Source organism: Sapajus apella, unplaced genomic scaffold, assembly GCF_009761245.1.
Source record: "Sapajus apella isolate SASKATOON/1434 unplaced genomic scaffold, GSC_monkey_1.0 scaffold126, whole genome shotgun sequence".
Lineage (NCBI taxonomy): Eukaryota > Metazoa > Chordata > Mammalia > Primates > Cebidae > Sapajus > Sapajus apella.
The window spans coordinates 818,808-829,022 of NW_022437066.1; the positions used below are offsets into that span (position 1 = coordinate 818,808).

The 10,215-nt window shown below is 61.3% G+C and overlaps 1 protein-coding gene across 10 annotated transcripts in view; it reads left to right on the plus strand.

Moving 5' to 3' along the window:
* Positions 1-10,215, plus strand: part of EXD3 (exonuclease 3'-5' domain containing 3) — a 79,067-nt gene that overhangs the window by 40,336 nt on the left and 28,516 nt on the right. For 9 of the 10 annotated variants that reach the window (XR_004263916.1, XR_004263917.1, XM_032261689.1 and 6 more), the window contains 9 exons: positions 475-548; positions 850-888; positions 2,360-2,526; positions 2,983-3,118; positions 3,621-3,831; positions 4,047-4,156; positions 4,744-4,906; positions 4,997-5,163; positions 5,633-5,794. Coding sequence is in view for 8 of the 10 variants with exons in the window: in XM_032261689.1 (XP_032117580.1) it covers positions 475-548; positions 850-888; positions 2,360-2,526; positions 2,983-3,118; positions 3,621-3,831; positions 4,047-4,156; positions 4,744-4,906; positions 4,997-5,163; positions 5,633-5,794 (1,229 nt within the window). In the remaining 2 variants the exon portion in view is untranslated. Of the gene's footprint in view, positions 1-474; positions 549-849; positions 889-2,359; positions 2,527-2,982; positions 3,119-3,620; positions 3,832-4,046; positions 4,157-4,743; positions 4,907-4,996; positions 5,164-5,632; positions 5,795-5,873; positions 6,185-10,215 lie in introns of those variants that run through there. The other variant, XM_032261697.1, reaches the window with a different exon arrangement.

A 10,215-nucleotide genomic window follows, 5' to 3' on the forward strand; every position in this document is an offset into this window, starting at 1 on the left:
TCTGGTGAGGCTGATGGAGGGTGTGGACGTGTGTGTGTCAGTGTGGACTCTGGTGAGGCTGATGGAGGGTGTAGACGCGTGTGTGTCTTAGTTCTTGCGGATTCTGGGGCCTGCTCCAGGCATTGGACCCACAGTGACCAGCCGGCCTCGTCCAGGAGGGTTCCACGTGCCATCAGGAGAAGGGCAGGGCACAAACGCAGACGCCGACACCGGACGGGAACCTTCTGAGGAAAGACAGGCAGGCCCGGACCTGCCGCACCAGTGCAAGGGAGACCCCAGGGCCAGCGGGACCCCTAGACTGGGTTGGACGGACCCCAGCAGGGGCCCAGGTGGTGGTTTGGGGGTATGGTCCGGGTAGAGGTGGAAGGGGGTGGAAAGGCATGCCAGCCCCTCTGCCATCTCCCACCTGCCCTGGAGGCGGCAGCAGCAAGGCTGCCCTGAGCCTGCAGTGCTGAGCTGGCCCCTCCCTTTCAGCACTGTGTCCCCACGCGGCCACGCAGCAGCGCCTGGCAGCCCTGCGGCACCTGTGCCACAAGCGGTTTGTGGAGGTTCGTGAGCAGGAGGGGGCTGGCAGGCTGCGATCGTGGCCTGAGCCACAGACTTTGGTCTGGGATACTCACTGTGCACCACGGGGTGCAGGGGTGTCCCGAGAGGGGCCACGTCTCGCCCCAGAGCTGGAAAACTGGGCCAGGCCTGGGGGAAGGGAGGCCCCGGGTCCCAGCCCTGGGCTGTGGCACCGGGGTGGGCCAGCGTCTGAGCTGTGTGAGGGCAAGGAGGGCTCCCACCAAGCCCCTGTTCAGCCTCTGGAGCCGCCTGGAAACCGCCTCCCTCCCCTGTTTGCCTTTACAGAAGAGCCTGTCTCAGGAGAACTGGGCTGACCACGTGCAAGTGAGTCCGTGCCCTGCCCCGTGGGGCTGCAGAGCACTGGGCAGCTGTCTGGGGGGCATAGGCCCGGAGCCTCCGGGCAAAAGCGGGCAGACTGAGGCCTTTGTTGGGGCCGCTGACCCCAGACCCTGTGTTAGGGCATGTGCCTGGCAGGCAGGTGCGGGGTCCCTGGGCCGGGCAGCCCGCTCGGAAGCAGAGGGCCTTGGGGGAGCCTGGCTGGGCCTCGTTCCAGGCAGATGGCAGCGTCCGTGCCACCTAAACCGGCCGGCGGAGCTGCCTGTGCGGCTGGGTGGGGGCCAAGAGTCCCCGGAGAGGTGTGGGGCCTGGGCGAGGCCAGAAGGAGGAAGGCCAGGCCCCCCCGGTGCCAGCACAGAGCCGGCCGGAAGGGCAGCGGACGTCCTGAAGAATGCGGGCGGCTTCCACGTATTGTCGTCCACGTGGGAACCCACGCCAGGGATGCAGCCTCGGGCTGCTGGGCCTGAAGCCAGTGAGGCAGGCGGACCCTCCTTGAGGCTGTGGGTGGGAGGTCGTCTGGGAGCTCCGCCTCCCAGATGGGTCCCCCCCTTCCCACCTGACACTCAGGCCACCCTGGACCCACGGACTCCAGGACCTTGCTGGGAGGGAGACCCTCGGAGCTTGTGCTGGGTCCTGGATTTCCTGGCAGGGGCTAAGGGCCCAGCAGGCCTGTGGGTGCCTCTGTTCCCAGGCTGGCACTGCCACAGGCACTGCAGGGTGGGCGAGAGCTCACCCTGGCGAGGACGAGGCTTCTCGGGACCCCCTTGGTCACTGCCGCCTGGAGGCCACCCCTCTGTCTCCTCCCGGGCCGTGGGTGAATGGGCGTCCCTGACCTTCTGAGCCCGGCCAGCCAAACCCCACAAAGTGAGGAGGACGAGGGGAAGGGGCAGAGGGGCTCCCCTGGCAAGAAGAGGATCGTTGCATGGGGCAGGTTAGGCAGGTACTCCAGAAAACCCCCCCAGGCTCCTGGGACCTGGGGTGCAGGTGGAAGCCTGGTGACAGCAGGAGGGCTAACGGAGGCCGGGAGGGTCAGCGGAGGCCTGGAGGCCGGGAGGGTCAGCAGAGGCCGGGAGGCCGGGAGGGTCAGCGGAGGCCGGGAGGGTCAGCGGAGGCAGGGAGGCAGGGAGGGTCAGTGGAGGCTGGGAGGCCGGGAGGGTCAGTGGAGGCCGGGAGGCTGGGTCAGTGGAGGCCGGGAGACTGGGTCAGTGGAGGCTGGGAGGCCAGGAGGGGCTGGCCGGGGCTGAGCTGCAGTGGACAGCCTTTGCCTCAGTGCCTCCATCTCAGCTGCTTCGGTCCTGTGGAACCAACCCAGGGCCTCAGGCGGGATGGGCACTGCAGGCCTTGGGTGGACAGCCGCCCCTCCTCCCAGAGTCCTCAGAGCCTGTGAGGTCGGGGTCTTTGGGAGTCCCTCAGGGCAGAGCCATGTCCCCGTCCCCATCCTCACGGACCCTCCTCACAGGGCCTCGTGGGACACAGCCCGTGGCTTCAGGAGCAGCTGTCTCAGCTGCTGACCTCCCTCGGTGACCCAGGCACAGCCGCCAGGTGCGCCCTGAACCTCCTGCTGCCCGAGGACCAGCTGCCAGCCACAGTGGCTGCAGAGCTCAGCCGGCTCCAGCTCCAGGGGAGGTGAGCACCCCAGGGTGACCCCAGCCAGGGGTGGGTTCTGCCCAGGATGGCCCCTGCCCTTGGGACAGCAGCTCACCAATCTGCACACCAATGGCTTGAGAATCAGAAACCAAGAGAGAACAAAGCATACCTGTGCATGGAGCAGAGAAGACAGCAGGGCCGGCCGTCGCAGCTGCTGCCGCCCACGGACCCTGCAGCCACGGCCACGGCCGGGCCAACCCACGCAGGGGTCTGAGGAGCAGGCTGCCCGAGGGTCTGGGGGGCAGTCACCTGGAAGGAGGGGCAGGAGCAGGGGTCGTGCTGGGGCCTGGACTGAGCCTGTGTGGGAGGAGGAGCCAGGACTCCAGACGCCCCCACCACACAGGCCCCGAGCATTCCCCTCCAGCCCTGCGGTCAGAGTGGGTGGGGACCAGGGACCCAGGGACATGGGGACGCCACCAGCTCTGCTCCTCCCAGGGCGGCTGACGCTGACTCGAGGCCCAACGTGAAGGACATGAAGGACCAGCACTACCAGCTGCCCATCCCCAGGGAGAACGTCTACCTCCTGGCCTCTCGAGAAGACCTCGCCAGACACGAGGGTGCCCTCCTGCAGGTCAGGGGCAGCGCCCGGTGGCAGGACTCCCTGCCAAGAACTGGAGGAGACTCAGGGGCACGGCATTTGGAGGGAAGCACAGCCTCTAGGCAGGGACCCACCAGGCGCCCCAGAGCTGCTGTGAGGGCAGCCGTTCCCCATGCTGTGCGTTGGTGATGCTCCGGGCTGCTGGGTGCTGGCCTTCACCTGGGCCTCCTGCCAGCCTGAGGAAGCTGCCGTGGGATCCCCATTTTACAGATGGGGCCCCAAGATGTGGGGTGGGTCCCTGACATGGGCACTGCCGTTGGCACTAGGCCAGGCTCTTGCTCACAACAGCCAGGCCTCCCCTCTCTGATCCAGCCATAGAAAGCTGGCCTTAGTGTCCCCAACAGCCCCAGCCCCAAACGTGCAGGGTGGCGTCTCCCCAAAGCCGGGGCTCACAGAGCTTTTCAGCCCTCCAGGCTGCAGTCCCTGCAGAGCCAAGCTGGCCCCGACGCTCACAGATGCTCATCTCTGCCCGCAGCCCCAGCAGGTGGTTGGTGTGGACCTGGAGTGGACACCAGTGTTCGTTGCTGGGGGCCGGCCCCGGCCATCACTCCTGCAAGTGGCCATGGAGGGCCGCGTGTTCCTTTTTGACATTCTGGCACTCACGCAGCCGCCAGCAGGACAGGGAGCCCAGGCCTTCTCCCAGCTGGTGGCCCAGCTCCTCTCGGACCCGTCCATCACCAAGCTGGGTAAGTGAAGCCCTGGGGCCCCCTGCCAGTCCAGAAGGGAAGCAGCCCGCACCTCTGACTGACCCTTTCCTCCGTGCGCCCGGGGAGGGTGCTGGGCAGCCCTGGGGTCAGGGGAGACAGTGCCATCCCTCCCACCCTTTCCTCCATGCGCCCAGGGAGGGGTGCTGGGTGCACCTGGGGTCTGGTGCCCCTCCCACGATGGTTCCTGCCCACAGGCTATGGGATGGCGGGGGACCTGCAGAAACTGGGCACGTCCTGCCCTGCCCTGGCCCACGTGGAGAAGCAGGTTCTGGGTGGCATGGACCTGCTGCTGGTGCACAGACAGGTGGGCGCCACTGCCATGATCTGCTCACACAATGCCTGGGTGGGCCTGGAGCTTGAGGGCTGTTTGAGGCCCCTCCCCCACGGCCCTGCGCTTCTCCTGCTGGGTTCCTGTCAGCTCAGCCTCAGTCATCAGGGCCCCGGAGCAGGGCCTGGCAGAAGTGGGTCTGGCGTTCCCAGGGAAGGAGAGGAGCCTCCTCGCATGGGCATCCCTGAGCTCCTGTGGGCCCCTCATCTGGCGTGAGGGCACCTTCCTGGGACCAGTGCCCCAAGTTCCACTCGGAGCGGCTCTGGGCGGGAGCCCCTAGGGGTGAAGGTGTGAACCCCAGAGCTGTCCGTAGGTGCAGCATCTGCAGCCTGCAACCCCGACATGGAGCCTGTCCTTAGCTGTGTTTGCTCCTTCTCCCTGTCTCTGCTGCACCGGCCACTGGCGGAGTGGACAGAGCCTCCTCCTGAGCCGCCATGAGGCCGGTGTGAGTGGGCGTGGCAGGCCATCCTCCTCCAGGGCCCCCACGTGGCTGGTGTGAGTGGGCGTGGTGGGCCGTCCTCCTCCAGAGCCAGGTGCATCACCTGTGGATGCTGTCTTAGCAGATGCGTGTGGCAGGCATGCCAACCCCAGGCGTGGACAGGGCTAGTGGGCTGAGAGGCCTGAGCCTCCTAGTGCAGCAGGTGCTGGGCACGACCCTGGACAAGACACAGCAGCTGTCCAACTGGGACCGGAGGCCGCTCTGCGAGGAGCAGCTCATCTACGCAGGTGTGTGGGGCAGCAGGTGGCGGTGACCCCTCCTCACACCGCACGGCTCTCCTGCCAGCTGCCCTGGAGGCTGAGGTCAACTCCCCACAGCTGCTGATGCCTACTGCCTGCTGGAGGTGCACCAAGCCCTGTGCAGAGAGCCCGCCCGCTTCCACCTGTCGGGGGACCTGGCTGGGAGCCAGAGGCCCAGGCACAGAGAGAGACCAGGGACACAGGAGCCGCCCGGCCTGCGGGAGGCGTCGGCGTCACCCAGGCAGGTGCGTGAAGCCCCGCAGGGTCCCTGTGTCAGGATTCTTGGGGAAGGAGGTGTCTGTCCATAAACCAAGGACCTGCATGGAGACAAGGTCGCTGGGTCGAGCGTGTGGAGGGGACTCAGCTCCCTGGCCCTGGACCCCTGCCCCCTGCAGGGAGATGGAGCAGAGTCCTGCTGAACTTCCTGCATGACTGTCGTGGGGACCGCCCTTTACTGGGGGCCACTGCTCAGGCAGAATGCCCTCCTGACACTGGGCCTCGCAGGGCGGCATCTAGGCCCCTCCCCGTGACTCCCACCAACTCTAGGCCACACACATACCCCGACACACATATGGTGGCCCCCCCAATGTGAGCACTAGAGCTCCCTGGGGTGGTTTCGTTTCATTTGTCTGCATTTCTGCTGGGCGGGTGACAGTGAGGCTGTGAGGGGCCGGGTGGGTGACCGCGGAGCTGCTGACCGGGCCCTCACTGCAGGTCCCTGTGGCCGTGGCTGAGGCCACCATCCCTCGGGTCCCTGCCAGGACCTTCCGTGTGGTGTGTGACAACATGCTACAGGGGCTGGCACGGAGCCTCCGCTGTCTGGGTGTGGACGCGCACGTGCTGGGCAGCAGTGAGGACCACCGCAGGGCAGCCGAGGTGAGCATGGGAAGGGGCTTGGGGTCCTCCCTGGGAGCAGCTGCCCCTGCCACAGGTGTGCCCACCTCCAGCACCAAAGCCCACCCTCCAGCTCATGCACGGCTGCCAGCTGTGCCAGGCAGGCTCTGGGAACAGGACGGCCAAGGATGGAGCCGTTGGGGGCCAAGGGTGTGAGATGGTCCCAGCCTCAGCCTCATTATCCTGCAAAAGCAATTTACAGATCATGTAATTAAGACTACGAATCAGTTGACCTTAAGCGAGAGAGACTATCTTATTTGGGTGGGCCCAGGGTCACCACATGAGCCCTTTAAGGCAGGAATGGGGCCGGGCGCAGTGACTCACACCTGTAATCCCAGCACCTTGGGAGGCCAAGGCCAGTGGATCACTTGAGGCCAGGAGTTCAAGACCAGCCTGGCTAATATGGCAAAACCCCATCTCTACTAAAAATACAAAAATTAGCAGGGCGTGGTGGTGGGCGCCGGTAATATCAGCTACTTGGGAGGCTGAGGAAGGAGAATCACCTGAGCCCCAGAGGCAGGGTTGCAGTGAGCCCAGACCACACCACTGCACTCCAGCCTGGCTGACAGAGCAAGATTGCATCTAAAAAAAAAAAAGAAGGAATGGCACACAGAAGAGGCAGAAGAAGACAGAGAGTCAAAGCACAGGAAGGACTCCGTGTCCCATTGTTGGCTTGAAGATGGAGGAGGCCACACCAGGAAGCCTCAGTCCAGCGGCCATGAGCAGCTGGATTCTGCTAACACCTGACCAAGCCCAGAAGCCTCACAGGAGAGCCCAGCCACTCAGCTCTGTGACTTCAGCCACGAGACCCTGAGCAGAGAACCAGCCACCCGCTCTGTGATTTCAGCCACGGGACCCTGGGCAGAGAAACTAGTTCAATCCCCCAGACTTCTGGACTCCCGCAAAACTGTTTTAAGCTGCTAAGCTTTTAGTGAATTGTTAACAGCAGGATTAGAAAAATAACATGGACTGTGGTACGAGGAGCCGGGTGCTGGTGTGACAAACAGCTAAAAATATGGAAGTAGCGGCCAGGTGCGGTGGCTCACGCCTGTAATCCCAGCAGTTTGGGAGGCCGAGGCAGGTGGATCATGAGGACAGGAGTTCGAGACCAGCCTGGCCAACATGGTGAAAATTAGCCAGGCCTGGTGGTGGAGGGCACCTGTAATCCCAGCTACTCGAAGGCTGAGGCAGGAGAATCGCTTGAACCCGGGTGGCGGAGGTGGCGGTGAGCTGAGACTGCGCCACTGCGCTCCAGCCTGGTGACAGAATGAGACTCCATTTCAAAAACATAAATAAATAAATGTGGAAGTAGCTTTAGAATCAGGTAGTGAGTGGGTGGCAGAGTCCTGAGGATCACACAGGGAAAGCCAAGATGACCCTGAAACAGACAGCAGAAATACGGCGTGAAAAGTCCCAAAGGTTAGGGATGGAGGCGGGTGAAGCGAGATGCCCAGACCTCAGCCGAAGTGTGAGGGTGTCAGACCAAAGCCAGGCTGACCAGTTTTCTCCCTCAGGGGCGTAAGAAGTGGGTGAGGTGGTATTTATTCTTCATAACAAATCGGAGAGGTGGAGAATCCATCTTGAACCTTCTATTCGTTTCAATACTAGTTATGGGAAATCTTACCCATAGATTTTCCTAATTTCTTTTATTCCTTCTATTTTTTTCCATCAGTAAGGAGTCAAATATTTTTCTAATTGCTTTCATTTTATTTTATTTATTTATTCATTTATTTTGAGACGGAGTCTCACTCTGTCACCCAGGCTGGAGTGCAGTGGGGCAATCTCGGCTCACCGCAACCTTTGCCTCCCGGGTTCAAGCGATTCTCCTGCCTCAGCCTCCAGAGTAGCTGGGACTACAGGCGCCTGCCACCACATCTGGCTAATTTTTGTATTTTTAGTAGAGACAGGTTTCACCATGTTGGCCAGGCTGGTCTTGAACTCCTGATTTTAGGCGATGCGCCCACCTCGGCCTCCCGAAGTGCTGGGATGACAGGCAGAGCCTCCGCGCCTGGCAGGGTCTTTCCAAATCGTGTTTTCTGCGAAGACTCCTGAGTAGATTAGTTCATTGTTTCATGTAAGGATTATACCTTGAGTTTCATTTTTCATACCTTCAAAAGGAGCACTACTAATAAATTTACAAGCATTTTTTAAAAAGAAAAGGAATGCACTCCCAGCAAGAGCCCAGAGGGTGTGAGGAGCATGCCCTGACCCCCTGGGCAAACGTGGGGCTGTGTCCTGCTGGCGCACAGAAGAACCTGGATGTGGAGCTGAGGAGACCTCCAGGCAGCGTGGACGGTGCAGCCTGGTCTCTCCTTGCTGCTTATGGTGACGTGAGTGGAAAGAGAGACTGAGGGGAGAGCTTTTAAACAGAAAGGAACTAGGACTCGATGATCTGGGAAGCTCTCAGCCTGCCCAGGTGGCAAAGGCTTCCGACAGCGTGACCTGACAAGCTGCGTGTGCGGCCGAACACACAGTCAGTCTTCGAAAGCAAACCCAAGGCTTCAGAAAGCCCAGGGCATCAGCCCTCGGCCTCCTCCACAGACCCTGAATTGACCAGGAAACGTGCCAGTGATGCTCCACGCCACTCACCATCTTCCCGGACGTGGGTGGTCAGCCACTGCAAGCACGGAGGCCGGTTCTTCCCAGTCAGTCTCAATGTTCCTCTCCTGCTGGCTTCTTCTCTGCATCAGCCCAGCTGACCAATTTTGGGCTGGAGGTGGTCGCAGAGAAAAGTCGCACAGATGAGTCGTCTGCACCGGTTCTGGGACGCCTGGAATTGGTTCCGTGATACTATTACATTTAGGGACACAAAGGGCCCAGTTTCCAGCAGCAAAGAGGGCACAGTAGTCCACGGTGAGATGTTGTAAAATTATTCAGATACTGCCATGGGATGGCCTAGAGAAGGAGAGATTCTGAGGGACCAGGTATTTGCTACTTCAGAGCACTGCGGTCCAGCCGCTGGGAACAGTGGACCGGCGGGGTGCTGCCAACCGCTGGAGAACGGGGGAAGAGGGCCGGCCAGCTCAGGCGTCACGCTCCCAGCTGCAGCTCCGCGTGGAGGACCTGCAGGCGTCGGCGCTTATCCCCCGTAGCTGCAGAATTAAAACAGCTGAAAACCATGCCTAGCGTTTCATGCTGAGAGCAGCTGAATTACAACAGAAATTATGTCCACAATTGATGTTATTAATCTCTGTCCACGAGCCGGTCCTGCCCACGTCACGTGAGCTTCCGTTGTCTCTGAACCTGCCTTTCTCTGATGACGGATGAAGCTGAGCATCTTCCCAGACGCTCCGTGGCTATTCACACATTCTGCTCCGTGGAACGCCTCGTGGCTGCCCTAAGAAAGGCCTGCCTGCGAGGCGGGGAGCGGCTGGGAATCAGCTCCCGGACTGACGGAAACCTTCCCGAAACGATGACGGTGGCTTCATCCTCACAAACACTGCGGCTTATGCTGGACGTCACTTTCCATCCAGGACTCCGGAATTTCGGTACATGCCAGGCAGAGGGTATGGATGTGACCACCCCCCAGTAACAGCCTCAGGCGATGAGTCACCAACAAACTTTTCAGGCAGACAACGCTTCACACGTGTCATTACGGCTCGTTGCAGAAGCGCACCGCGCGTGACTCGCCTGGAAGGCTCTCGGGTGCCTGAGCCTGGCTTCCTCAGGCTGTGCCCCGTCTGTACGCCTCTTTCCTTTGCTACATGGCTGTGTACTGTTCCCTGAAGCGCGTCTCAGAGCGTGGCGTGTGCTGTGTCCTGTGAGTGGCCGTGAGTCAGTGTCACTCTTACCTCCTGTAGCTGCAGGGGACTTAGTGACACTAAACCTCAGGTGATCTTGGGGACCCTCATGCCTGGTCGTCTTTTTCTTTCTAAGAGACAGGGTCTCATTTGTCTGGCTAGAGTACAGTGGTGGGGTCATAGCTGACTGCACCCTCAAAATCCTAGGTTCAAGCAATCCTCGCACCTCAGCCTCCTGGGTAGCTGGGAGCACGGGCACATGCCACCATACCCAGCTAATTTTTTAATTTTTTGTGGAAACAGGATCTCACTGTGTTGCCCAGGCTGGTCTTGAACTCCTGGCCTGGAGCGATTCTCCTGCCTCAGCCTCCCAAAGTGCTGGGATTCCAGGTGTGAGCCCCTGCGCCTGGCCCTGAGTTTTACATGACGTCACACTGCCCAGATTCCTCTAGCATTACCACCCATCTTCATGTCTGGTAGGGTGAGCACCCACCTTGTCCTCCAGCCCTTTGCCCTTTCTGTATAGGTTCAGAAACAGCTCGGCTGGGCGCGGTGGCTCAAGCCTGTAGTCCCAGCGCTTTGGGAGGCCGAGGCGGGTGGATCACGAGGTCAAGAGATCGAGACCATCCTGGTCAACATGGTGAAACCCCGTCTCTACTAAAA